A 26,477-nucleotide genomic window follows, 5' to 3' on the forward strand; every position below is an offset into this window, starting at 1 on the left:
ACTCATGAGGGTACTGAACTTCATACATGTAGAGGCTCTGATCAGTTCTGAGGAGACCTGGTGGAGGAAGAGAGGATCAACACCGGTGGAAGGCTCACCCTTTCCTAACCAACACCAGTGATCACCTCAAGAAAGGACATCTGAGACCAAGGTGCAAATGCTAGCCAGCCACAGGGAGCCAGGCCAGGGTCCTTCCTGACTGTCAAGACACACTTGGAACCCTGACCAGGAATTGCCACCTCTTCATTAGCAGGATTTACAAATATCCACTGTCCCTGGGTCAGTTAACTCACCCTTTACACACTTAGTTCCTAGGTGGATTCATGGTGGTCAGACACAAAGGTGAGTTGCTGTGGCTGGGTGGTGATGTCCTTTCTGATATATATGGACCTTGGTGCGATGATATTTAGGTGTAGAGTGGTGGGCATGGTGATGCACACACATAGTCCCAGAAGCTTAGAAGCTGAAGGAGAAGCAGAAGGATTACTTCAGTTCTCAAATTTGAGACCAACCTGGGGAACAGAGCAAGATCTTGTCTCAATAAAGGGGACTGTGAGTGCAGCTCAATGGTAGAACCCTTGTTTAGCCATGGGAGGCCCCTTCAACACTACAGAAAACAACAAAAAATAAGTGGAGGGGGGGACTTCAGGAGGCAAAGCAGCTGTGGGGTGCATGGTGAATGAACACGGAAGCAGTTTGTAGTCCTCCAAGGCCCCATCACTACCAGCACACATATCAAGTATGAGAGTGCCTGGGGTTCTGCCTTCAGAGTGATGAGCAGTAAACCCCTCCTTAGGTCATCAACCTCAGGAGTCTCTGACAGCCTGGCTTCCCCGTGACTGTGTAGCTTAGACATGCTCCACCATCCTCCTCATAGGGACAAAACTCGGGTTCCAGGAATTCATGGTGAGGATGGATGATGGAGACAGCCTTTGCCTCTATGAAAAGGGGGAACCAAGAACAGAGCCCAAAGCTGCCCCTGAGTTACTGAGCCCAGGCACAGAGGGATCTTGGCTCTCCAGCATGGGCTCCGAGTCCCAGAAAGCATGTCTTAGTGTCTCAGCAGGTCTGATGTTCAGCTCAACACAGGGTGCTAATCCTGGGTGGATGTGGAAGTCTAGGGATGAGTGCTGGGCAGCTCTGGACATTTTACGTTCAAAGTATAACAACAGGGGTCTAATTCTACTCTGTTATAGAATCCAAGTATTCTTGAGCCTCCAATCTGAAATGGACTGACTGAGAAAACACACACAAGCACACAGTATGGCCACTTTTATGAGGGTCCTTGTCATAGAGAGGCTAGACAGACACGGCCTCCCAAGGATGGACGTGCCTCTGAGTCCAGTGCTGGCCTTCCTAGGTGGCAAATGGCCAGGCTTACTTCTTTAGCGTGTTACTTTTGCTGTTTCTCCTGGGGCTATGCTGATCTTCCCTTACCCTTTGAGAGCACAGACAGCTGACCGAATGACTCCTAGGAGCCTGGTGTGTCTGGGCAGAGCCAGCCAGGACAGTGGCTTTCCTGAGCTTTTTCTGCCCAGCCTGTGTGCACATTTGCACACAAGTATGTTCTTCAGCTGCTCCTACCACCAACACTGCATCAGAAACCAAGAAGGTCTTAGCTTCTTGTCCCACTCCATACATCTGCAGGGCCACTAGCCAGTCTGCCAGAACTGACAAGCCAGTATTAATCTAGGGATCACACTGAGCCAGGGCACCGGCACTCCAGGGTTCTTTCTTTTTTAATTTATTTTTTTTAAAAAAAACAAACTCTTTTTTTCATTATACCTACCAATCCAAGTTCCCACTCTCTCCCTTCCTCCCGTTCCCTCCACATACCCTCCCACCCCACCCCCATCCACTCCTCAGAGAGGGTAAGGCACATTGTTTTGGGGGAAGGTCTAAGGCCCTTCCTACTATATCTAGGCTGAACAAGATATCCATCCAATGAGAATAGGTTCCCCAAAAGCCAGTACATGTAGTAGGAATAAATCCTGGTGCCACTGCCAGTGGCCCCATAGTCTGCCCCAGCCATGCAACTGTCAACCACATTCAAAGGGACTAGTTTGGTCCGATGCTTGATCCTTCCCAGTCCGGCTGGAGCTGGTGAGCTCCCATTAGCTCAGGTAGACCCATTAGTGGGTGTGCCCATCATGGTCTTGACCTCTTTACTCATATTCTTATTCCTCCCCAGGGTTCTTTCTAAACACTTGCATTCCTTAATGCCTTTGGTTCTTTCCACACCCAATTGGGCTGGATGCTAGGTCCCTAAGAACAGGTGATTAAGTGAGGGTCAGCAGCTGGGATCCTTGTTGAGGAAGCAAGGATAATCTGTTTAACTTGGGCTGTGTGGCCCCAAATCCAGTCTGGTTCCTTTCTGTGCACTCCAAGTAGACAATGATTCAGAGGAACTGAGAACTAGGAATGGGGTCTAGATCAAGGTGCTGTCTGTCATCTTTTAGTCCTGGATCACAAGTGGTTGGTTTCTCCCTTCCCCCCCAAGCCTTTAAAACGAATACTTTCAGAATGATAGAACTTTAAGATTTAAAATTTTATCTCCCTGTGTTCACAAAGCTTCCAGGGTGTCTGCATACCCAGAGGGTGATGGACACAGTCCAAATGTCAGCCTCAAGCTTAGAGCCAGACATGGGCTTAACCATGGGCCTGCAGGACTTGGTTGATGCAGTGTGCAGCTGACGGGCCCGTGGAGGCCAAAAGCATGATTCTGAAAGGGCATTTCTGCCTCACTGATACTGTGTAAATATGTACACCATCCAAATGTAATCAAATAAAATGTTCTGTCTGATGGAAACTTTCGTCTATATGGCAAATAACTCCAAGGAAAAAGGAGCTTAGCTCCTGGAATAAGTAAAATTATTTAAATTCTAGGTAAATACCTTTGACGTTTGATACACTCAACTTTGGTTCTGTGTATGAAGTTTAGTTATAAGTGGAATCGTTTGCACTCACTCAGGAGAACAGCATTTTTGAGCAAATATAATTTGGGGATTTTTCTTGCAAACCATCTGTCTGCTGGTGTCTGATACCTGTATTGGGGACTTCCTGGAATAGCATCTCTAAAGGATGGCCTCTTCAGGACATGCTGTGCCCACCCAGGTTCTTGGACTGGACTCTTGGGGTGATGATTTATCCTCTATTAATTTAGCCATTTGAGGCCCGACAGAAAAGAGTAGAAGCTTGCTGCTTCAGCTGGACATGGGGGTGGGTGGGTATGGCCTGAACTTGTAGGAGATCCTGTGGTCTATGTTTGTTGGGTCTTTCCTCCTTCCTTCCTTCTTCCTTCCTTCCTTCCTTCCTTCCTTCCTTCCTTTCTTTTTTTCTTTCTTTCTTAGCTCTTTGATAATTTCATACCATGTGTTTAGATAATATTCAGCTACCCCTACCCCAACTATTCCTATCCACCCAATTTGTGTCTTTTTTGAAGACATCCATCAAAAACAACTTGTGCTTCTCAAATATTCTTAGATATGTGTCCTTTCCCTGGAGAGTGGTCAACCTACCAGGGGTAGAAAACTCAGAGAAAACCATCTCTACCTCTCTCAGCAGCTAACAATTGCCAATAGCTTCAAGGTGTTTCCTATACGTTGGGGACCACCTGGGCTAGTTCCTCAAAAGGCTAACATGAGCAACTCCCCTCTCAATACTGGGCTTTGTTCTGGCTTGGACTTGGTCATGTCTGTACATACTGTCACAACCACTGTGAATTCATATGTGCAGGTGTGTCCTGAAGAAACTGCTTCCTTGTAGTAGTGCACTGCCTCTGGCTCTTACTTTTTCTGATCCCTGTTTTGCAATTATCCCTGAGCCTTGGGAAGGGGGGTTCAGTATATATGTTCCATTTAGAGGTGAACATTTTCTAATCTCTTATTTTCTGCGTCTTGGCCAGTTGTGAGTCTGCCTTAATCATCATATACTACAAATAGAAGCTTCTCCAAAAATATAGAACACTTCACAAATTTGTGTGCCATCTTTGTGCAAGGACTATGCTAATTTTCTTTGTATTCCAATTTTAGTATATGTATTGCTGAGGGGAGCACTGGCATGTGTCTTTCTACTCCTTGGGTCTCAGGGTCAAGCTTGAGTGTCCAGTTGTCCTGTCTGGACAGAAGGCATTTGCTAAGTAAAGACACAAGGAAGTGACATAGGACAGCCCATCCCCTAACTTTGTCAAAAGTCATGCTTCATGAGCATTTCTCCCCGGAAGATGACCTGCGGCCCTGAGCCATGGACAGCAGGCTCTCTGGGACAGCACTGGGCTTGGCTTACAGCCCAGGGCTTGGCTTGTGCTGTATGTGGCCTGTGTGAGATGTTGTACTGGTAGCCTTTGCCTTCCTTCAGGGCTGGCTGGAGGCAGCCCCATCACCAACGACCTCGGCTCTACCACCCTGCAATATGGATGAAGTTCCAGCTGTGGATCTCTGGTCCTTCCACTGGACGGATGGTGGTGGAATGCAAAGCCGTTGACCCAGAATGGCTCCCATTTGCTCCCTTGCTGGACTTTGGGATATGGTGGCTATCCTTGTTATAGCCATAAGGAGTCAGTAGCTGCTGGTGCCCCCAATAATTCTGATTAATACAGCCGCTGATACTTCATGTTTGGCTAGTTTACCCAAACAGAGGTCTATTTTTCTGACTCACTTTTTAAAAATGGTTCTAGAAAAATGGTTATCCTCCCTGTGTTGTTACTCCAGAGACCCTAACTCTGTGGGTCTCAAGTTCTGTTCTCTGGTCTTCCTTGGTCTGCCTGTGCAAGTTTCCTGATGCTCTCTGCCTTGATTCTGGATGCAGAGATGCTGTGAGCATTAGGATGTAAAGGTGTTTGTTGAGTCTTGAGACAGATTCTCATGCAACCCAGGCTGACCTTAAACTCAGTCTTCTGTCAACGATGATCTTGATTTTTTGGTTTTCTATGCCTCCACCTCCAAAGTGCTGAGATTACAGGCCTGCATCCCCATTCACGGCACATGGGTGAAGGCAACCAACATGGTTCTGGGGATGACCCAACCCGTTCTAATCTCAGTTGGTGCAAAACACAACTCTTGCCTCTGATGGTATAAGAGATGGTTTATTCTGAAGCCAAATATGAGTGATCACGGCCAGGGAATGCAGATTTATGTCACCCCAAATTCCATGTTCAAACGTGTTAGCAGTTTGATGAAGTTTTTATAGTAATGGAACATAGAAAGTCGTAAGCTAAATCACTTTTCAAGTATATTGGTGGAAACATTAAGTAGGTGTGTTGAACCACAGGCAGGGAACCCCGCCCTAGGCCTTAGATGCTATATGATGAATCTTAGTCTTTTTAGCTGGTGTGAACTGGGGTTCTGTTACTGTATTCAAAAGGTTTTCTGTTAATCACAGGATGTTAGGTCAGACACGGAGATGGGCAAACTGGATAACATGAGAACAACTAAAGATTAGGCTCTGGACCCGCAACATCCCAGCCTCTCCTCATTTACATTCTCATCATTTAATCAGCCTGGCAGGAGGTTTGGTGGAGGGTACCGCTTCTGAGAAGTTTCGTTCACACTCTGCTTACTGAATGCTGTGGCCCTCAGCAGTTAGGACAGCCAGGAGATGCATAGCTTAACTCCTCCACCTCCTACACTTGGGGCTCCATGGCTTTCACAAAGATTTCCCTGCTCTGCGACCTTGCGGCTTCTGAACTCAGGTCATAACATGTTCATGGCGCTAAGGATGAAAGTGACTCCTGGAGTCTTGGGAAGCCTGGGATAACTGGTCACCCCACCCAGGTGGGGGAATCCAATCGACCTTAACCTAGTTTCATATTTGGCACTGTGAATTTCTTAATCTGTCTTTCTCTTCATCCCCCAGCTTGCCATAAGGGAGCACAGTAGGACCTGCCCACTGCTAGCACAAGCTGACTTTTGCATCTAGAGTAATGATACATTTTGAGGTTTAATAGTTCTAGAAGTTAACAGCACTCTCCCTGGGTTGTTAACTCCAGAGACTCTGACTCTGTAGATCTCCAGTTCTGTTCACCGGACATCCTTGGTCTGCCTGTGCAGGTTTCCTGGTGCTCTCTGCCTTGATTCCAGATGCAGAGATGAGTAGTAATGACCTAGGAGTTGCTCGCTCTGTGACTTGGAGAAGGTCACAGCAGGAAGCTACAGATTGGACCCTGGCCCTGCCCAAACATGGTCAGTGAAAAACAGGCTATAGAAGAAAGGGGGGTTCCATTTTATTTCTGTTTTGGTGGCTCCCTGGGTCAGACCCCAGTGCTGGCAACTTGGTGTGAGGTCTGCTGGGAGAGCCTGAGACTTTTAAACCTCTTAACACTGAGAATCGATTTGGTATCATAGCTGCAGTGTTAGGTTGGCTGTGGTTGTGACCTGGTACCCTAGGAAGAGGGAAATAAATGGTACCACTGAGGTCAGGTGTGCCATGTTCTCCACAGGGGCCAGGGATACAAAACTTGCTAATTATTCCTTTTTTTTCCAAGATGGAACCCATTTTTTTCTGCAGTCAGTAATCAGGGAGCAGGAAGATGCTGTGACCTTTGGGGAGGGACAGTCAGACAAATCTACAGAGACTGAAGAAGGATTGTGGGGGTGGGGGGAAACCAAACAGGAATCTGTTTACCCTTTAAGCCAGGTATTTTACTCTTGCAGAGCCTTTATTAAAATGCTTCTCTCAGAGGAATCACGTGGCTTTTCTGGGCTTGAATACTCAGACTTTGTGTCTAAAGGTCAGTCAGCAAAGAGCTCAAATCCGATGGTAAAGAGCAGAGGGGGTGGTAAGGCCCCTCTGAGCAGAGAGAAGCAGTACAGTGTCCCTCCCCACTTGAGAGCTCAGCTTCAGCACCCAGTTAATGCAAGAATAGAATCCTGCTTCGTGTATTTAAAACTCAACACAACAGTCCAGCTGTCTTTGGAGAACAAATGCCAAATATAGCATTCACATTTCCAGTCATATAGGAGAGATGGATCAGACCAAAGTTGTGGATGTAATACAAGACCACCCACCCATTCATCCTCACACCGGTCTCCCCCCATACCCATCATAGACACACCTATTTATCTGTCCACCCGCCCATCCACTATCCACCCACCCACCAATATCTACCCACCTATGAACCCAACCCATCCATCCATCATCCCTCTACTTACCAATCTACCCACCCATCCAAATATCTACTCACCCACCTATATATCCATCTACTCTTCTACCTATCTACTTCTCGGTCTACCACATCCACCTATCCATCAGCCTACCCACCCCCTCATTCATCACCCCTGTACCTATGTAAACATTCAGTGTAACTATCGACTATGTGACAGGCCTATTCAAGATACCATTGGAAATGAAATGAAAATTAGTCAGAATCTGCTCCCAGTCAAACTTGGAAGGAAGAGAAGGGGCAAACTTTATGCAAAATGACATCTGATAGAGAAGCCCCAGGAGAATGGTGGGTTCAGGGAATGTGGACCATGAACCAGAACTTCGCCGGTTGGATCAGTTTGACTTCTAGGGGTAATACCCGAAGGAGACTGGGTTGAGGTAGTGATCAGAGAGTGTTGGGTAGGGTTGGAAGGAAGATTTTTCCAGATGGAGGGAACAAGTGGGCGGTACAAGACAAGGACTACGTGAAGCCTGGATCAACACCACTAAACTTTGCAGCCTCAGGCCTCAGACTCTCAGTCTGGTGCCTCGATTTCTTCAGCACCTGTAAGCCCCATCCTGGGACTTCTGGGCTTCTGTGATGGTTCTCCAGCAATACAGGTAGGTCTATTTAACATGGAGATCTTGAAGACTCGAACAACTTGGAAAAACTCCCAGAAGAATTCCACAGATAATTTGGCAGTCAATATGGTGGTTTCTCAGAAAATTGGGAATCGATCTACCATAAGACCCAGCTATACCACTCTTGGGCATATACTTAAAGGATGCTCAACCATATCACAAGGACACTTGCTCAACTCAGTTCATAGAAGTTTTATTTGTAATAGCCAGAGCCTGGAAACACCTAAATGTCCCTCAGCTAAGGAATGGATAAAGAAAAAAAATGTGGTACATTTACATAATGTAGTATTACTCAGCTGTTAAAAACAATAACATCATGAAATTTGAAGGCAAATGAATGGAACTAGGAAAAAAAACATCCTGAATGAGGTAACCCAGACCCAGAAGGACAAACATGGTATGTACTTACTTATTAGCTGTAAAAAAAAAGGATAACTATACTACAATCCACAAACCCAGAGAGACTAGGTAATGAGGAAGGTTCAAGGGATCTCCCTGGGAATGTGGAGTAGAGGAGATTTTGTGAGTGGACTGAGGGTGGGTGAGAATGGGAACATGAGAGATCAGGTTGGAGGGGGAGAAGAGGGAGAGTACTGGAAGAGACTACTGGAAAGGGGGGGGCATTTCAGGGCCAGATAAAAACCTGCTGCAAGGGATTCTCCCAGGAATCTACAAGGATGACCCCAGCTAGGACTTTTAGCAATAGTGGACGCTTAGCCTGACAGGCCATCTCCTGTGCCCAGACAAGACTTCACGTAGAGGAGTGGGAAACCAACCCACATAACCTTCGATCTACAGTCTGTCTGTCTATGAAATGTGCTGGGATAAGGCCTAGAAATGAGGGAGTGGCCAACCAATGACCTAGTCTTTTTTTTTTTTTTTTTTTGGTTTTTCGAGACAGAGTTTCTCTGTGGCTTTGGAGCCTGTCCTGGAGCTAGCTCTTGTAGACCAGGCTGGTCTCGAACTCACAGAGATCCGTCTGCCTCTGCCTCCCGAGTGCTGGGATTAAAGGCGTGCGCCACCACCGCCCGGCAATGACCTAGTCTTAAACCCGTGGCAGGAGAGTATCCAAACCCCGATACTGCCTAGAGGATCAGAACCTCAGGTTGGATGACCCAGGGACCTAGGATAGAACCAAACATGACTAGAGGGGAAAATGCCAATGTAATGATGCCTAATGGTATTAGAGCTATACTCATAGATCAGTGCCTAGTCCAATTGTCACCAGAGAGGCTTCATCCAGCAACTGGTGGACACAGATGCAGACCCACAACCAATCATTAGGTGGAGCTTGGGGAATCCTGCAGAAGATGGGGAGAAAAGATTTTAGGAGCCAGGGGGGTCAAGGACACCACTAGAAAACCCAGAGATTCAACTACCTGGGCTCACAGAGTCTGAACCTACAACCAAGGAGACTGCATGGGACTGACCTAGGTGCTCTACATCTATGTTACATTTGTGTAGCTTGGTCCTCTTGCGAGACTCTTAACAGTGGGAACAGGGTCTGTCTCTGACTTTACTAGCTTTTAGGACCCTAATCCTCATACTGGGTCACCTTGCCCAGCCTTAATACATGGGGAGATGCTTAGTCTTACTGCAACTTGATGTACTCTGTTTTGTTGATAACCATGGGAGATCTGCCCTTTCAGAACAGAAATGGAGGAGTGGATTGGGGGATGGAAATGGGGGAGGAGACTGGGAGGAGAGGAGGGAAGAGAAACTGTGACTGGTATGTAAAATTAATAAACAATTAATTAATTAGTTATAAAGAATTACAAAGGTTAGAAATAATAACAAAATTAAGGAAAAATTGAACTACATCATGAGTACACTAATTGAATGTAGAATTACTTACTCCCAGATATACTTAATGATAGGCTGTTAATAAAAGCCTGGTGCCAGCTGCAGGATTCTCTCCTCACCTGGCTGTCCAGGAGTGTTCTGGAGACCCCCAAAACAACATAGGCTATTGCTATTGTTCCTGTGAACCTGTCAGAACTGATAAGACCTTCTGCGGAAGACACTATATGTACTAGCCACAGGGCATTGAGCAAGCAAGTTGATGCGGACTAGGAAACTTCTGTTCTACTGCATAATTTTCATAGTACTGGGAAAGAAAATCATCAAGAGTCTTACACAGCTGTGTATGTCCCTTGTGAGCCATAGTAGTATCTGAGTGACAAGAGATGCCCGTGAATTCAATAGTGACATGGTGTTATGACAGTAACCAAGCACTTTCTGACTGAGTTTAGGGACCACTCAACAGGATAAAGTGCATGCTCGAAACTTTAAATCTGGCTACAAACCTATGTTTGGGAGGTTGGTTGGTCCTAGGGGTGATTCTACTAAATGTCATTTTGCCAAATGGTCATAGTATCAATTTTTCTTCTAAATTCCTATTTCTATACCCTTGGATTAGTGCAGGCCTTAGATCCCTTTTGTTTGCTTCTCAAATTTTTATTTTTTTCCTCTTAACATTTTAGTTGAAATAGAATTATATCACATCCCTTCTCCTTTTACTCTCTCCAGTCCCTCCCAGTTACCTTACCCTGAATCCCTCCCATGACCTGTGTTGTGAAGTGGATAGCTTCTTTTTCATTGCTTATATTGTCTCTCTCACACATGTAATGTGTATGCACATATATATGTATATATAAACATATATAAGCACACATGTATATATAACCTGCTGAGTCTGATTTTGTTGTTTGTGTTTATATGGTTTCAAAGCTGACCTCTCCCCACGTTGGGAAACCAATAAAGAGGTTCCTTCTCCAAGCAGTCAGTAGTTGTATAAAGGGACTGTAGGTGGGAAGTTTTAGGAGGGGGATTGCAGAATATAAATGATATGACACAAAAATGGAAAAATGAGGGTGGTATCAACTGAGGAGGAGTAAAGGGGGTTAATACAGAAGAATAAGCCAGGACAAGGGCCAAATAACAGTAAGGTTGTTTCATAAAGACTCAAGGAATCATTATTTTATATGTACCTAAAAATCACACACACACACACACACACACACACACACACACACACACACACACCCCTTACAGGAAGTTAAGCCACTTGGGCTGACAATGAACCACAAAACTAACAAAAACCCCAGTACCAGGCAGGAGAAACCTCCTTTTGAAGGGTTCGTTAGGATAATCCAAGTAACTACTCAAACAATATAGATTATAGATATAGCCCCTGGTTGTCTTTTAGGGGCTGAGGGTAAACTCTTACTGCTGAAGACATTGTACACTTGGGACACACAATTCAAAAGACTCAAGCTGGATCTGACCCGAGATATTCTGCCCTGCAGTCCAGCTTTCGTGGTCCCAGAAAATGCTATTGGCCACCAAGAGAGGGAAGCACCTGCACAGCCTTTCCCACCTGCAACACCATGAACCACGACAGTTACCAATATGACAAGATAGGAACAAAGGTGTAAGCAGTGTCACTTTTGAAAACAGAGGAGGACATGGGACGATTTGGAGGGTGGTAAGGGGAAGGGGAAATGATCTAATTATATTATAATATAAAAATATAAGTGAAAAGAGGTGGCACTCATGTTGGTGACAGCCAACAGTTGTCTAATTGAACTTATGGTCTATTCAGCAGGATGGAAATCATGCCTGGCACTGACACCCAGCCAGCTTCCCTGCAATAGGGAGGTCATGAACTTTAGAAAAGAATCTACTCTCGCTGCCGCTTTGCTAGACCAGCACAAATCCTTAATAACATTTTAAATTTTATCCTTATAGACACAGATAAGTGTAGCTACTCTCCCTCATCAAAGAAGCTTTTCTTTATAGCAAATGGAGACTGTTGGAAAAAACAACTGGACACAATACAGAGATCAACAGATTGTGGGGAGCCCCAGTGGACACATCTACATCACGGTTGGCTATGGCTCAGAAAATATCACAGAAAAATGGGGCAGAAAGACTCTAAGAGCCAGAATACCAGGAAGTCTTCTGAGAAAGAGTCTCTCCTACAAGTGGCTGTGTAAATAAGAGCAATAGCATTATCAAGGGGGAAACTAACTTGGGAGGGGGAGAGTTTTGTGGGTCTCGCCTCTAGACAAAAAGCTACAGCTTTTAGACCTTAGAAAGGTCTCTGCTTTTTGGATATTCAGGTAGAACCACAATTTCTGATCCTGAGTTTTTATTAATCGTGTATCACCCATATATTCATGAACATATGGGTAGCACAAACTAGGATGAGTAGGTAACTAAGAAGAAAAGGACAGGAAGTTGGGAGGGTTGGAGGGCAGTGTGTGACCTAGAAGGAGTATGAGTGAATATGTTCCAAACACATTGTATGAACATATGAAACTTTCAAAGGATTAATCAAAAATCACGCTTAAAAGGTATGAAGCAGTTAAAACATTTTGAAAAGTTAGAACTTAGCAAAACTCACCGACACAAGCCCATACACACATGGTGCCATTTGCACTTGAGATAAATATAAAGATGCAGAATTAACCACACAGATGCAAAACTAACCAGCAAGCAGGGAGTCAGCTCCTCTGGGCACTTTGAGGGTCTCTAGCCTCTGATGTGCTTGGTAATCTGGGTGTGCATTGGTTTGAAGGCCCCCTGCTCCATCTTTGCTTCTCTGGTCCCATGGCATCCTTTCCCCATATTTCAATCATGGAGTCCTTCGTAAGGACTCTAGTCACAATTGGATTTAGGGTCATTCATAATAAGTTATGTGGTAACACTATGTTCTGCTTAAATCACCTTTGGGGGCAGCAAGATGGCTCAGCAGGTGGAATTCAGTCCTGATGGCCTGAGGTCAGTCCTTGGGACTCTTATGGTAGAAGGAGAGAATCAGCTCCTTCAAGTTGTTCTCTGACCTCCAATTGCATGCTATGGTATGATTGTGTGAATGCATGTATACATATACAATAAATGAATAAATGTATTAACATATCTATGAAGCCTTTTCTATAGGTTTTAGGGAGTAGGGCATATTCAGATATATGGGAACAATTCAACAGTTCAATCTATAGCTCTACTCCATAGGTCAGTATAATTAACTAAAGGGTCTTCCTTACCCCAAGCAGGAATATGTTTAATATCAGCTGTGCCTAGTTTGGACTTTTATGAACACTCATGTGTGTGTGTCTGTGAACTCTGATACATCACTGATGCCCTCAGGACGGAGACATAATCTCTAGTGGGTATAAAAGGATAGATTACAAGGCTTGGGTTTGACGAACGACCCTTGGTGGGCACACTGAGGTAGATACAGCCAGACGCATATCTGAGGTTGGAACTTCTGATAATTCCTGAGCAAGATTCTCATCCCCTCACTCCATGGTGGAGCTTTTGTGAGAGAATTAGAATGGGTTAAGCAAATAGAATAAGGAAACGAACGGGCTAGAATCAAGCATGGTTTCAGGTCCAACTCACTCTGGCCCCAAAGGAATGTCAAGTCAGGTTAGTTTGGTGAGAGGCTAGGTCTGATGCAGGCCCTGGGGCCTGGTCACAGTGTAGGCTAGTGGAGCCTACACCACAGTGTGTATGGGTGCCACAGCTGATGGGTGAAGGGAATCTCACACATGGAGTGAGACTCCAAGAGTACCTTCAACTAGAAGGTCAACCTTCCTGGATGATGCCACACACTGCTCAAGCCACCACACTGTGTAAGCTTCTACCCAGAATGCACCAGTGTTCTTGTTTCCCATCTTAGGTTTTAGCTGTTTCAGGACTGTGAGGGCTTCTTTGTGGCTCTTGTTAATGAGTGAGTGTGAGCCCCTTTCTCTAGATTCTGACCACTTAGCTACCTTCCTTTGGAGCGAATCTACTGAAGTTCAGATCTGGAATGTACCCAAATGTACTTTTGTACTGAAGACTTGGTTTCTAGTTTTACATTGTTAGGAGGTGGTTGATCCTTTAGTGGAAGGGGTTGAGTGACGGGAATGCTCTTGAAGGGGATTGTGGTACCCTAACCTCCTGTTATTCCTTTATGTCCCATCCCATGATAGATCCATTTTGACACTCATTGTCACCATGATGCCCCAAGTCAATAGGACCAACCAATCATGGATTGGAATCTCCAAGGCTGTGAGTAAAAAATGACCCCTTTCTCTTTATGACTTGTTTTCTCTGGTGTTTGCTGCAGTAATGAAAGATGAATCACTCGGTGCCCACTCATGATTTTTGTCTGTTTCCTCAAAGAGCCACCATTTTATTGATTTGTAAAAGCTCTTTACATATTCAGAGCACACACCTTCCACTCCCTTGCTCCTTAGGGCATTTTCTGAATCATGTGTTGTAGCAAGCACTAGGCAAGTCAGCCTCCAGTCATTTACATTCTACACAGCTCCTTCTAGGTTTGGATGCCTGTGAAGGTTGGCAGAGCAGCGAAAGGTGCCAGGAATGTGGCTCAGTGGCTGCCCCAGTCCTGGGGTATCAGTCACATGGGTTCCTTATGCTTTCTCAAGGTGCTTGCCCATACCACTCATCTCTGAGAACTTTGGCTCCCACTCAGCCCTCATGTGTTCTTCTCCTCTTGTGCTATGCAGGGCATAGTGTGAACAGTCAAAACCTGGAGCCTGGGAAGGGGGTGATGGCAAGTAGTTCCAGCCCTTATATGTCCTGAGCCACAGGCAGTGGTTAGTGCTCCCTCCCCAAGCCCCTAAGCAAGTACAGCTGTCGTCTGTATAGCTGGAGAGTAACTTGCACTACAGACAGTGGTCACGATCAACCAGGAAGTTGGTATACCACCCTTGAGGCTGCTGTGGCCATCATTCTGGAGCTCACAGGCAGTGGACTCTGGCAGTGAGGGTTTTGCTTACTATGTAGATCTGGGATCAAGGTGACTTCTCCAACCATTTTTCAGAGGACCAAAACCTGAAGGAATTGAGGTTGTTCTTTAGGGATCTGGCAGTGGTCACGTTGATGGAAGTGCTTGTTAGACCATGGGTTATAGGGAGACTATTGTATTGTCACAGTATTGATGACTTATGACTTGTCAAGACTAAGAATATTGCACTAAACCAAGCATACGGAGACTTATGGAGGTTTCTGTTAGGTGTCCAAGGAGTTCCTCCAGTCACAGAATAGAATACAGGGCATAGAAGCCCACTCAGAAGAGTTAGTCTCTGGAAGGGGATCTCAGAGATCCTGGTGGTGGTTGATCCGGGGGACCAAGTCTGGATGTGGAGGAACTGATGGGATATCGATGGGAGAAGGACTGGAGGAAGGTGGTCAGGTAGACAATGTGCCCTACTGAGATGAGCAGGTTGGTGCTACAGTGAGTGCCACAAACATGACAGGGGTATGGACCTGGAGCAGGATCAGTACTATACCCAGCACATCTGTGAGGGAGTCTCACACATGAACTCGCTCCAGGCTTGGGAGAAGCAGGTGTGGAGGTGTATGGGGGATGTGCAGGGGGTAGGGGACAAGTTGAGGGGTAGTTAGATGAAAGTTCTCTCTAGGAGAGCTGGACCCACCCCTTTCCCATGTATGAGAAGGTAAGCTGGATGTCATACATGATAACAGCCGAGAAACACAAGGCGGCACAGAGGAGCTTGTTTCCAACATATATTTCTTTTATTGTTTGTAATGACCGATACAAGGTACTGACTATGGAGACAAAAACAGATGCTGACAACACCCGGATTGCTACACAGAGCCACTCCTCAGAGAGGAGAAAGTAAACTCAATCCTTCTCAGCCACAGCAGTCTTGAAGTCAATAGCCCCAAATTTCCACCTGGGAGCACATTCCAGTCCTCCATACCAATGTCTACTTGCAGTGAATGCCTAAGTTTAGCTCTTCCAGGCAGACATGTGGTACCATTTCTGTAGGATACAGGTCAGGCCAAAGTTCACGTTTATTAGATCAAAGGAAAGTCGTAACATATGCTTTTCACTCCAGGGGCTAAGGTCAGCACTCTGTGGGAAGGTGGTTCACGGTCTACCTTCTTCCTATGGTATTGCTAATTACTCTTGTGAACAAAAACAGGGAAATCAGCAAACAGATTTGAACAAACTAACCTTGAATTTTGGTTCACACATAAATATGATTTTAAAAAGTCATTTATGATGTGGATAATGTCCATTGGTGTTATGGGAGCCTTTGGGAAATCAAACCCAAGAGTGGGTATCTTTTCCCCAAAGATCAGGCATAACTCCAGGCCAAGAATATGATCTTTTGCTTTGGGACCCTGTGCAGAGCAGGTGTCCAGGGGTTGGGACTCACTGGCTATAAGGAGCACACTTTCTCTGTGGCCTAGAATTCCATACTGAAGTGACCACAAGCTGAGCAGGCCTCCCAGGGGCCAGAAGTAGGGGCTGTATCTCAACCTTATTTCATGTCTATTTATCTCGGCTACAATGGAAAAAAAAAACATAGAATCTCTGGTTACTTGCACCAAGTTCCTTGTCCTCCGAGGCTCAGAACAGACCCTATGTGTGTGTGATGTGTGAACAGGATGCTAAGGTTGTGGTGTCTGCTCAGAGCCAAGCACCAGGGAAGCACTTGGCATGTGTTGACTGTCTTTCCTACCTTCTACACAGAGACAAAACAGGATACTTGGCATTGTAAATCTGAGCAAAAGAAATGATCTAGGCAGCTACTGTGAGCACAAGGATTCTGGCACAGTGTATATACAGGTACCAAGGTCCCTCTCCTAGAGTACAGGGGACAGTAAGACCCATTCTCCCAAGGTGATCACACATGGGGGAGTCAGCCTTGCAGGGACAGGATACCATCCAGGCGTTTTCCACCCAGCAGAGACAGGGACATGGTTGACCTCATTGTATAGAGATGAGTGTTCCTACAGCCACATACAGAGGCCTCTTTTTTGGTAGTATGGATTGGGTGTGAACAGTCAAAGATTGAAGCCTGTGCTTTGACTAATTCTCCATATAGCAAAGGGGAAGGGTGGAAGCTGAACTCCTTTCTTGATGCTTGGGTTTCCTTTCGTGAGCTCCCTGTCCCTGTGGTTGTGCGATGGTCCACTTGGCTGCTGTCTCATTCCATTTTACACCAACAGCCAGTGGCGTAGCTAGAAAGAAAGCATCGTTTATTCAGAAACGAGGAATGGATCTTACAGTCATCACTTATGGGCCAGTGGCCCTATGATGAAATCAGAATTGTCTCAACAACTCAATAGGAGGCACCACTCGCCACCCATGGGGAGCTTACCACTGATGGATGCCACTCCTGAGGGCACCAAGAGCCAATGTCCTGGTGTGAACTTAAAAGGACCGAATTAGCCGGGCGGTGGTGGCGCATGCCTTTAATCCCAGCACTCGGGAGGCAGAGGCAGGCGGATCTCTGTGAGTTCGAGACCAGCCTGGTCTACAAGAGCTAGCTCCAGGTCAGGCTCTAAAGCCGCAGAGAAACCCTGTCTTGAAAAAACCAAAAAAAAAAAAAAAAAAAGAAAAAAAAAAGGACCGAATTACTTGATGAAGAAGAGATAAGGATACTAGGTGCAGCAGCTAATGTCTGTAATCACAATACTCAGGAGGCTGAATCAGGAGGATTGAGTTTGAGGTTAGCCTGGGCTACAGTAAGATTCTGTCTGATCAAAAGAAAGAAAGCAGAATAAAGCAAAATAAGACAGAACCTACATAATAACACATAATCGTGCCTGTAGAGCTCAGTTGCTGAGAAGGTCAGAGAGGTACTGGCCAGCATATTTGTGACCAGCAATTGAGGTTGAGAGATGCAGGACATCTTTAGATCCAGAGCTGGTTCCATATTATCCTCCTACTGATTTGTGAGTGGCTTGGCAGTGTCTTCCTCCCCTGCATGCTGAACCTCTGTTGGGTCCATCCCAGGGGGTGCTGCACTCTGGAGCCGGTTTTGCTGGGTGTGGTCCAGGGGCAAGTGGGGAGCAGCACAGACGGTGTGGGGATTGAGACCAGCAGCCTGCTGCTCTGCTGTTTGCTCAACCAGTTTGTGCTCATGAGCCATTTGCTGACGCTCACTGACTGGAGAGTTCTACGCTGCTAAATGTTTTTAAAATAAGGCTCATAAGACTATTGACTGACACACTGAACCAGAGGTAGGAGAGAAGTTGGAAACCTTTCTTCCCTAAGCCCTATGGCAGAAAGACAGATCTATGTAATACTTCTTGGGATTTGCCCAACACACAGATGCTAAAAAGCACACCTCCATAGGTCCAAGGAGTTTCAAGAATATTTAAAGGTATTGAAAATACTCAACCAGGTGTGGTGACACATTCCTTCATTACTAGCACTCAGAAAGCTGAAGCAGGTGTACCTCTGTGAGTTCAAGACCAGCCTGGTCTGTATAGCAAGTTCCAGACCAGTCAGGATTATAGTGAAACCCTGTCTAAAATAAAAACAAAAACAAAACAAATTATCCAATAGCTAGGGATCTAGGAGAGACTCAGTTGGTAAAGTGCTTGCTTTCCTGTGATCAACTCCAGGAATCTGTGTAGGCATGTTAATCATGCAAGAGCTTTAAATCTTTGAAGAAATTGAAAAAGACACCGGAAAGCAGAAAGCAAAGAACACAAAGCAAAGAAAACCAGCCTACAAATCACAATCTCAGAGAACATAGACAACAGTGAGGACCCTAAGAGAGACATACATGGATCTAATTGACATGGGAAGCAGAAAAAGACAAGATCTCTTGAGTAAATTGGGAGCATCTCCCATGCTCTTGGGTAGGCAGAATTAACATAGTAAAAATGGCAATCTTACCAAAAGCAATCTACAGATTCAACACAATGCCCATCAAAATCCCAGCAAAATGTTCCACAGACCTCGAAAGAATGCTACTCAACTTCATATGGAAAAGCAAAAATCCCAGGATAGCCAAAACAATCCTGTACAATAAAAGAACTTCTGGAGGCATCACAATCCCTGACTTTAAACTCTACTACAGAGCTACAGTCCTGAAAATAGCTTGGTATTGGCATAAAAACAGACAGGAGGACCAATGGAACCAATGGAACCAAATATTAATCCACACACCTTCAAATACCTGATTTTTGACAAACAAGCAAAAAATATCAAATGAAAAAAAGAAAGCATATTTAACAAATGGTGCTGGCATAACTGGATTATCAACATGTAGAAGAATGAAAATAGATCCATATCTATCACCATGCACAAAACTCAAGTCCAAATGGATCAAAGACCTCAACATAAAGGCAGTCACATTGAACCTTATAGAAGAGAAAGTGGGAAGTACATTTGAACTCATTAGCACCGGAGACCACTTCCTAAATATAACCCCAGTAGCACAGATACTGAGAGAAACAATTAATAAATGGGACCTCCTGAAACTGAAAAGCTTCTGTAAAGCAAAGGACACGGTCAGCAAGACAAAACGACAGCCTACAGAATGGGAAAAGATCTTCACCAACCCCACATCAGACAGAGGTCTGATCTCCAAAATATACAAAGAACGCAAGAAACTGGTCATCAAAAGAACAAATAACCCAATAAAAAATGGAGTACAGACCTAAACAGAGAACTCTTAACAGAAAAATCTAAAATGTTCAACACTTAAGGAAATGCTCAACATCTTTAGTCATTGTCTAACTTGTGGGTTAAAAAGATGATCATGGAACACTAGACAATGACTCAGTAACCGGTCGCAGGGTTTAAGTCATTGTAATTGACGTTCAAAAGGTGAATTGAGATGTTAACTTTGGACTTTGAGGGAAATATGTGTCACTCTCAAAGATAACTATTTAAAGAGTTAAAATATGCAGGTTCCAAGCGAGTGGAAACATTTGAATGGAGTAAGGAAAAGCAAAAAAGCTCAACCAACAAAAAGGCAACGAGGAAGGTCCAAGGCCCTCCCTACTACATCTAGACTGAGCAGGGTATAAACCCAAAGAGAATAGGATCCCCAAAAGCCAGTACATTCAGTAGAGATATTAGGATTACATGGGGGTGAGGTGGGAGGGTGTGTGGAGGGAATGGGAGGAGGGGAGAGAGTGGGAATTTGGATTGGTATTTTTTGGGGTGCGCCCACCCACTGAGATGGGCTGATCTAATGGGAGCTCACCAAGGCCAGCTGGACTGGGACTGATGGAGCATGTGATCAAACAGGACTCTCTGAATGTGGCTGACAATGAGGGCTGACTGAGAAGCCAAGGACAATGGCACTGGGGTTTTGATTCTGCTGCATGTACTGGCTTTGTGGGAGCCTAGTCTGTTTGGATGCATACCTTCCTAGACCTGGATGGAGTGGGGAGGACCTTGGACTTCCCACAGGGCAGGGAACCCTGACTGTTCTTTGGACTGGAGAGAGAGGGGGAGGGGGAGTGAAGGGAGGGGGAAGGAAATGGGAGGTGGGGAGGAGGTGGAAATTTTTAATAAAAAATAAAAAAATCTAATAAATAAAAAATAAAATAATTGGACTATAAAAAAGGCAGCAAAGGGGAAAATAAACACAAAAGCATGACAAACAATTAGGGGTAGTAAGATGATGCTCCCTTCTATGTGAGTGACTCAGCCAGCTGGGTTGGATCATCAGGGTGAAACTTGAGGCTTACGTTAGTGTTGCAAAAGATACCAAAGTCACAGAGTCACTGAGAACGCCAAAGGAATGGTTTTCCCCGTCAAAGGTACCAGGTGCAGCTACATCCACCATCAGAGCAGTTAGAGGAAGGACTAGCCTCAGAACAACACGTGTGCTCACAGCACATGTCACCTGCCTCTCGCTCCATGGACACCTGACCAGGCTTGATTCGCCTCTCACTCAGTTGGGCCTCCCAGCCCTCAGGTTCCCTGATGGACATCTGACTAACTCTAAGCTTTCATGAGCTTTTCCCTGTGAACGCCAGCTCGCCTGGCTCTGCTTCCGGGGTTACTTCAGGCCCTCTGTCTCATGATCCCTTTCTTGTCATCTCTCCAAGAATGGAGACCCTAGGGATGCTCACATTTGTCCCCATGGGCTCTTCCTCTCATGCAGAGCTTCCTGGTCTTGGGTGTGTGTGTGAGAGCAGCTGTGGGTACTATGGGTGTTAGAGGAGTTGGAAGATACTATTCAGGTCTCTCTGAATCCCCTCCCCGGGGGTTGAACAGGGCATCAGACTCACCGTGAATTGGCGCACCTCCCCTCTGTCCACTAGCTGGCGGTCTTTCTCAGGTGTGATGGCATAGGCCAGTTTCTAAGAGAGAATGGGGTTGTTGTTGGTGGAGTCCTTAGACCAAACAGGTGCATCGGGCTTTGCTGCTCAATCCAGGGGAAACTGCTTAGAGGCGCCCCGGGAACTCAAGTGTAGATGGCCTCTGAGAACCATCAGTCTACACACAATTCCATTCATGTAAGTTCTTATTCTTCCAGGAATAGTAGCGGGGGTGGTGTCAAATGGAACATGTGGGCATAGACTGGCATCATACAGTCATATGGGTACACAGAGGTGAATCACAGATACACTGGCACACGTGTATACACAGACAAATGAGTATTCATAGTCACAAATGTAATGTGCATGTGTGTGTGCGCATGTGTGCGCACATACACACACATGTGTGGACACACCAGCACACACAAACACAAATATGGCATACATACATACATACATACACATACATGACCCTCCTTTTGTTGCACCAGCTCATCATCCCATCATGGTCCTACCTCCAGCCTCCTGCTATCTGAGATGGTTCAGGGATGGGGATGCCTGAACCATTAGGGTAAGGAGCCCCCTTGAAAACACCCACCTCTCGGAAGGACCCTGGCAGGCTGCAGAACTTATAGGTGGCATAAATGGGCACCATAGCCATTGAGGATGTAGCGATGATCCAGCCCAGTGCATTGGCCCAGTCTGGGAAGATGTAGTCTCCATAGTGTGGGGGTCTGAAGGTCACAATACTGACCACGACCACATACTGAAATAAATGGGCACATAGGTCAGGCACAAAGGTAGGTGCAAAGACGGAACAGAAAAATCAGCAAGTGATCTACAGAAGTCCTCCTGGCTGCAGAAGCCACAAGTGCCAACTCCAGTCAGGCTAACTGGGCCTGGCCCAAGCAATACGATGTCTTTCTAAGGCACCCATGGTATACCTACCTAAACACATGCTGTGTAACTACACATGTACTTCATTCCTACACATTAAGTGTGCTTACATGTATGCCTATCAGACAGCCTGTGCCTATACTGCACACCAATACATGCACTATGTATCCATACACTATGTATGCATATGTACAGTGTGCTTAAACGTGTGCTTCATACCACACCTGCACATGATTGGCATGAGCTGCATACATACCTACACATGTTCTTTGTACCTGGGCACAAAAGCCCTTCCTAAACATAGGGAGTTCAGTGGATGTGGGTTAGGATGCAGTTTTGGGTACAGATCCTCACTTATGGTATATTTCTCAGGATCAGCAAAGTTTACTATCTGACCACACCATCTTGGAAAATATATTTGGACACACATATCTCATGCTTGTTTTTGGTTCCAACAGAGGACACATTTCTTAGAAATTGCCATGTCTGCCAAAGCCACACGCTTACATCTAGGTTGATTTTGATGGGGTCAGTTTGTCTGGGAGTACGATCTGCTGCAGAAGTCACATGATAACATGCCTGCAGTGCACACTCTGATAACACAGTGGCTTAAGAGAAACATGAGGTAGCTTTTTATTCTGCTAAGATCATTACTTTATATGGAATGGGTTTAAAATTTAAGTTTGAAATTACATAAGTTATGCTTCCACGAAGTTGGTAGAATGAACTGTCTAGCATAATTTATAGGCTTTATCTAATACTGTGAAGCAATATAGAATGAAGCTCAAAGGCTTCATTGTGTCTCCTAAGACCAAGGTCAGCTCTTTCATGTTGGAGAGGGCGAGGCTTGTCAACAGGGAGTAGACAGAATAGTTTTTTAAAAAAGGAAAAACTGTTTCAGTCAGAGACAAGAAGTCGGTGATGTGGAGGCTCCCAGGCAGATCTCCCTGGCTGCTGATGCTGGCTGTATTCTACACATGACCAATTGAGGGTGCAAGAGTTTCCCTCAGGCTGCAGAAGGATGTGAGCTGTCCTGTGTAGCTATGTATTATCATACATCACTGCTAATTGGTGCATGAAGCCAGGTGAGCTCTCTGACATCTTTCTCAATGATCTCAAGGCATTGGATGGATTCACGGGCAGAGGCAGGAAGCGTCAGGGTCCATGGTTCTTACCAGAAGGAAGCAGGGACTGACCAGCTTCCAGCATAGCCGCCAGTACAGGTTGGGTCTCTGCCCTGTCATCTGCTTGATGTCGTCGCTGAATTGCTTGACACCTAAGGGGAAAGAGATAGCCATGGGACTGGCCATGAAACTGGACATACATAGGTTCTTCTCAACAGTTAGGGGGCCTCACCCTTCAGACGTCATATTTCTGATTCTTCCCAGTCATGTGCTAATTGACTCTGTTGATGCTTCAAAGAGGGCTGTGGTCTGCAGGGTGAATTGAGGGACCAGCAATACTCCATTCCTACCCTGTTCAACTCCTTCTCCAGGTCCCACAGACTCTCTACCTCCCTTCTGCAAGCAGTAATTTGCCCCTTGTCAAACACTATAGCAAAATACACCCATCACAAACTTACTATTTTGAGGGTCAGCTCAGCGGCTCCATCGCTATCTTCCATCTTCACTTTTCTCATATCTTACCCAACTCCATTCAACTCCAACTCCAACCCCAACGCTTAGCATCCTACTCTGTTTCTAGGAACTTGGTCCCGTGAGGGATCATGTATAGGTGGCATCCCAGTGCATGCCCTTTGGGGACTTGCTTCCTTCAGTTAGTATATGTGTCCCTGAGGCTCATCCATGTTGGAGAATATACCAGAATCTCTTCCTTTCCAAAGGCTGAATATTCCTTTGTGTGTGTGTGTGTGTGTGTGTGTGTGAGAGAGAGAGAGAGAGAGAGAGAGAGAGAGAGAGAGAGAGAGAGAGAGAGAGAGAAAGAGAGAGAGAGAGAGAGCATGCATGTTTGTGTGTTTGTGGAGCAAGTGCACATGTAATGATTTTTAATTTAAAGCTATCTCTACATATTTAATAACTTGTATTTCTACCAGCAGTTCACTTTAGAAATACCCTTCTTTCAGAAATATTATTCAGCCTTCCTTATTCAGGAATTGGTAAAGAGATCTTAACAGTGAATCCATTCACCAACTTCTGTCCTGGTCTCTGGTTCATGGTACTGCAGTGGGGTGCCCAGCTAGGAGCTCAGCAGACCTCATGGTCTCATCAGAAAGTCTGTCTAGAGCTATGATCAAGGTCTCCTGTCTAGAGCTCCATTCAAGCTCCAGGACACCGTTAGACCCCCACTGTGGCAAGAAGAGGGGTGGGTGGGAAGGGTCCGCTCCTCCTCCTACAGATCCCAGTCAAGTACTTGAGACCCCCAGGGTCCTGAAGCTCCTCGGAGGCCTGTGATCAGTTCTAGATCCCCAGAGAGACTTAGCACATAAATGGCTAATGGGCTATTATCACAGGAGGACCTATGGTTCTAATTTATGCTCAAACAACTTGACTGATCAGGGGTCCTGTCCAGAAGGTACATGTGAGATGTATCTGTGGGAAGTGGCCATGGTTTGACATCTCTCTCACAGACCAGCTGAATTATATTACCAAGGTCTCTACAATGACAGGTAGGCCAGACTCCTCCCAGATGGAGCTGAAGCTATTCTGCACTTGTTGGTAGGGTCCTTGCTAGTTGGATGGGGTATTGACAGCTTGTTGTAAAGGGCAGAGCATTCAATAAGCCTTACTCTCCCATACAACAAAGCCTCTCTGAACTCTGACCACAAAATGGCTTCCCAGGTAGCCATTTGGCTATCTTTGATCCAACAGACAGACCCTGGCCATACATCCTGTGATGCCATGGGAGCCATGACTTAAATTTTTGGAGTCCAGTGGAGTTCAAATGCCTCTTTTCAAAGTGATATTGCCAGAAAGCAAGCCATAAGACATTAGCCCAGTTGATACACCAATGCCACAGAGCTGGTCTGACCACCAAGACTTACCATAGAACCAGGCCACCCCAATGGCTTCAATGAGCACCCCAAAGAGGATGGATGTGCCAGCTGCAAAATGGTCCAGCAGTGTGAAGACGTAGATGCCACCCTGGAAGAGAAGGAATTCCCAATGAACTCGGGGACAGCTGCAGCAGCTGTCCATCAAAATACTTTCTCTGGAAGGTAACCCATCCTATGGGTTCACTCTGGAGATAAACACTATTTACCCCTATAAAGTTTGATTTAATTCATTGATTCACACAGCTTTTAGGGAAACATCCTAAATAATAATGATAATAATAATAATAATAATAATAATAATAATAATAATAATAATAAAAGAAACCACTTCTCCCTGGCTTTCCTTTCCCAGGCTCCAAACAACAAGGAACAGAGACACTCAAATGCCAATCCTGGAGGTGTCTCCTGTGCAGAAGTGGCCAAAACAACATAGATAGGCCCCTGCCACTTCCCAGCCCCTTCCCACCCCCAGAAAGGCAGCTTCAGTGCAAGGTGCATTTTGGATGTTGTCCAAGCACTGAATTCTCTCTGGGACCAGGTTCCAGATCTGTGTTTGCGCTGCCTACGACTACAGGGAAGTTGGTTTACTTGAGGGAGAGGATGAAGCTTCTTAGAAATGCTGCAGTGTGGTCTGTTCCCATGGCACCAGCTGTGCTGCCAGGCACCAGGGCTGAGAGGACAGGAGCGGGCAAATACATACATTGGTGACGCAGAAGAGAGACAGCAGGAAGGTGGCCAGGACAATGCCAAGAGTGAAGAGCTCTCGGTGCCGATGAAGTAGCTGGAACTCATCAACAAGCCCAGTGATCACAGACTCCATGCCTCCCATCTGCAGAACACAGAGAGTGGCGGTTGACATTACCCTCCCAGAGCTTGACTTTACGTTTAGTGAGTGTGTCCTCAGGGTGGGTGTGAAGGGAATGTATAGCCGTCTGGGGGTAAGACAAGAAGAGCCCTTGATGAGGTTTCCCTGCTGACACAGGCCTCAGGAAGATGCTATGGATGGCAGCCATAGTCACTTTGAAGCTACTGGGCTTAGGAAGTGCCGAGTAGCTTAAAGTCTTATGAAAGTGATGGGGTAAACGTATGACCAAAGCAAGCTGTCCCTCCCTCAAGCATAGCCCCGGGCTTGGAATTGGATAGATTCCCAGGTTACACCCCATTGGGGGTAGCCAGGTAGGGCCTATGGTCTGCAAGCAATGCTCATGAGATGTGCCCTCTTGGATACAAGACACAAAATTCATGGGCTATCATCAGCTGTGTGTAAGATGGAGGTGGGGGCTGTGGTATGAGATCCATGTTCTCGGAAAGAGGGATTCCTGGTTCTGGCTTTCCAGGAAGCATACAATTGCTGAGCTCTGTCAGGGTGGGTAAATGGCATGAGGTAGCCCAGAGCTGCCACCAGCCAATTCTGATATTAGGTCTCAGTAAATGGTCTTCAGCAGTTGATGGTGCTGGAGGCGTCTTCTAGAGTCATTGGCTCCAGCCCCTTTGAGGTTGGACATCAGGGGGCTGCAAAGAGTCCAAGGCCCAGCCAGGGTTATAGCCTCTATCCTAAGGGAGTCCAGAGGTCAGGGAAGGCCTGGCTGTGGAGGAGTGGAGCCAATCACTCTGCCATTATGAGCCAACTCTTTGACTACTAGAATTCTGCTCTGGGTGTGTTCAGACCCCGATACTGGATTAGGGAGAAAAAGGGTAAGTTACATTTCAACCACTACCA

At 45.8% G+C, this 26,477-nt stretch overlaps 1 protein-coding gene and 1 non-coding gene across 2 annotated transcripts in view; both read right to left on the reverse strand.

Annotated features, from left to right (window-relative positions):
• Positions 1–3,951: 3,951 nt before the first annotated feature.
• On the reverse strand, positions 3,952–4,055 carry LOC119810879. Its single transcript, XR_005284823.1, has one exon. It is a non-coding gene; the product is annotated as a U6 spliceosomal RNA (small nuclear RNA).
• Positions 4,056–16,770: 12,715 nt separating this feature from the next.
• The window catches only part of Slc6a3 (solute carrier family 6 member 3), a 30,532-nt gene continuing 20,825 nt past the window's right edge, over positions 16,771–26,477 (reverse strand). Inside the window, exons 9-14 of the mRNA XM_038323646.1 lie at positions 25,458–25,586; positions 24,746–24,845; positions 22,920–23,020; positions 21,446–21,613; positions 20,818–20,889; positions 16,771–16,794 (exon numbers count right to left, since the gene is read on the reverse strand). Coding sequence (XP_038179574.1) covers positions 16,771–16,794; positions 20,818–20,889; positions 21,446–21,613; positions 22,920–23,020; positions 24,746–24,845; positions 25,458–25,586 — 594 coding nt within the window. The remainder of the gene's footprint in view (positions 16,795–20,817; positions 20,890–21,445; positions 21,614–22,919; positions 23,021–24,745; positions 24,846–25,457; positions 25,587–26,477) is intronic.

This window comes from Arvicola amphibius, chromosome 3, assembly GCF_903992535.2.
Source record: "Arvicola amphibius chromosome 3, mArvAmp1.2, whole genome shotgun sequence".
Taxonomy (NCBI): domain Eukaryota; kingdom Metazoa; phylum Chordata; class Mammalia; order Rodentia; family Cricetidae; genus Arvicola; species Arvicola amphibius.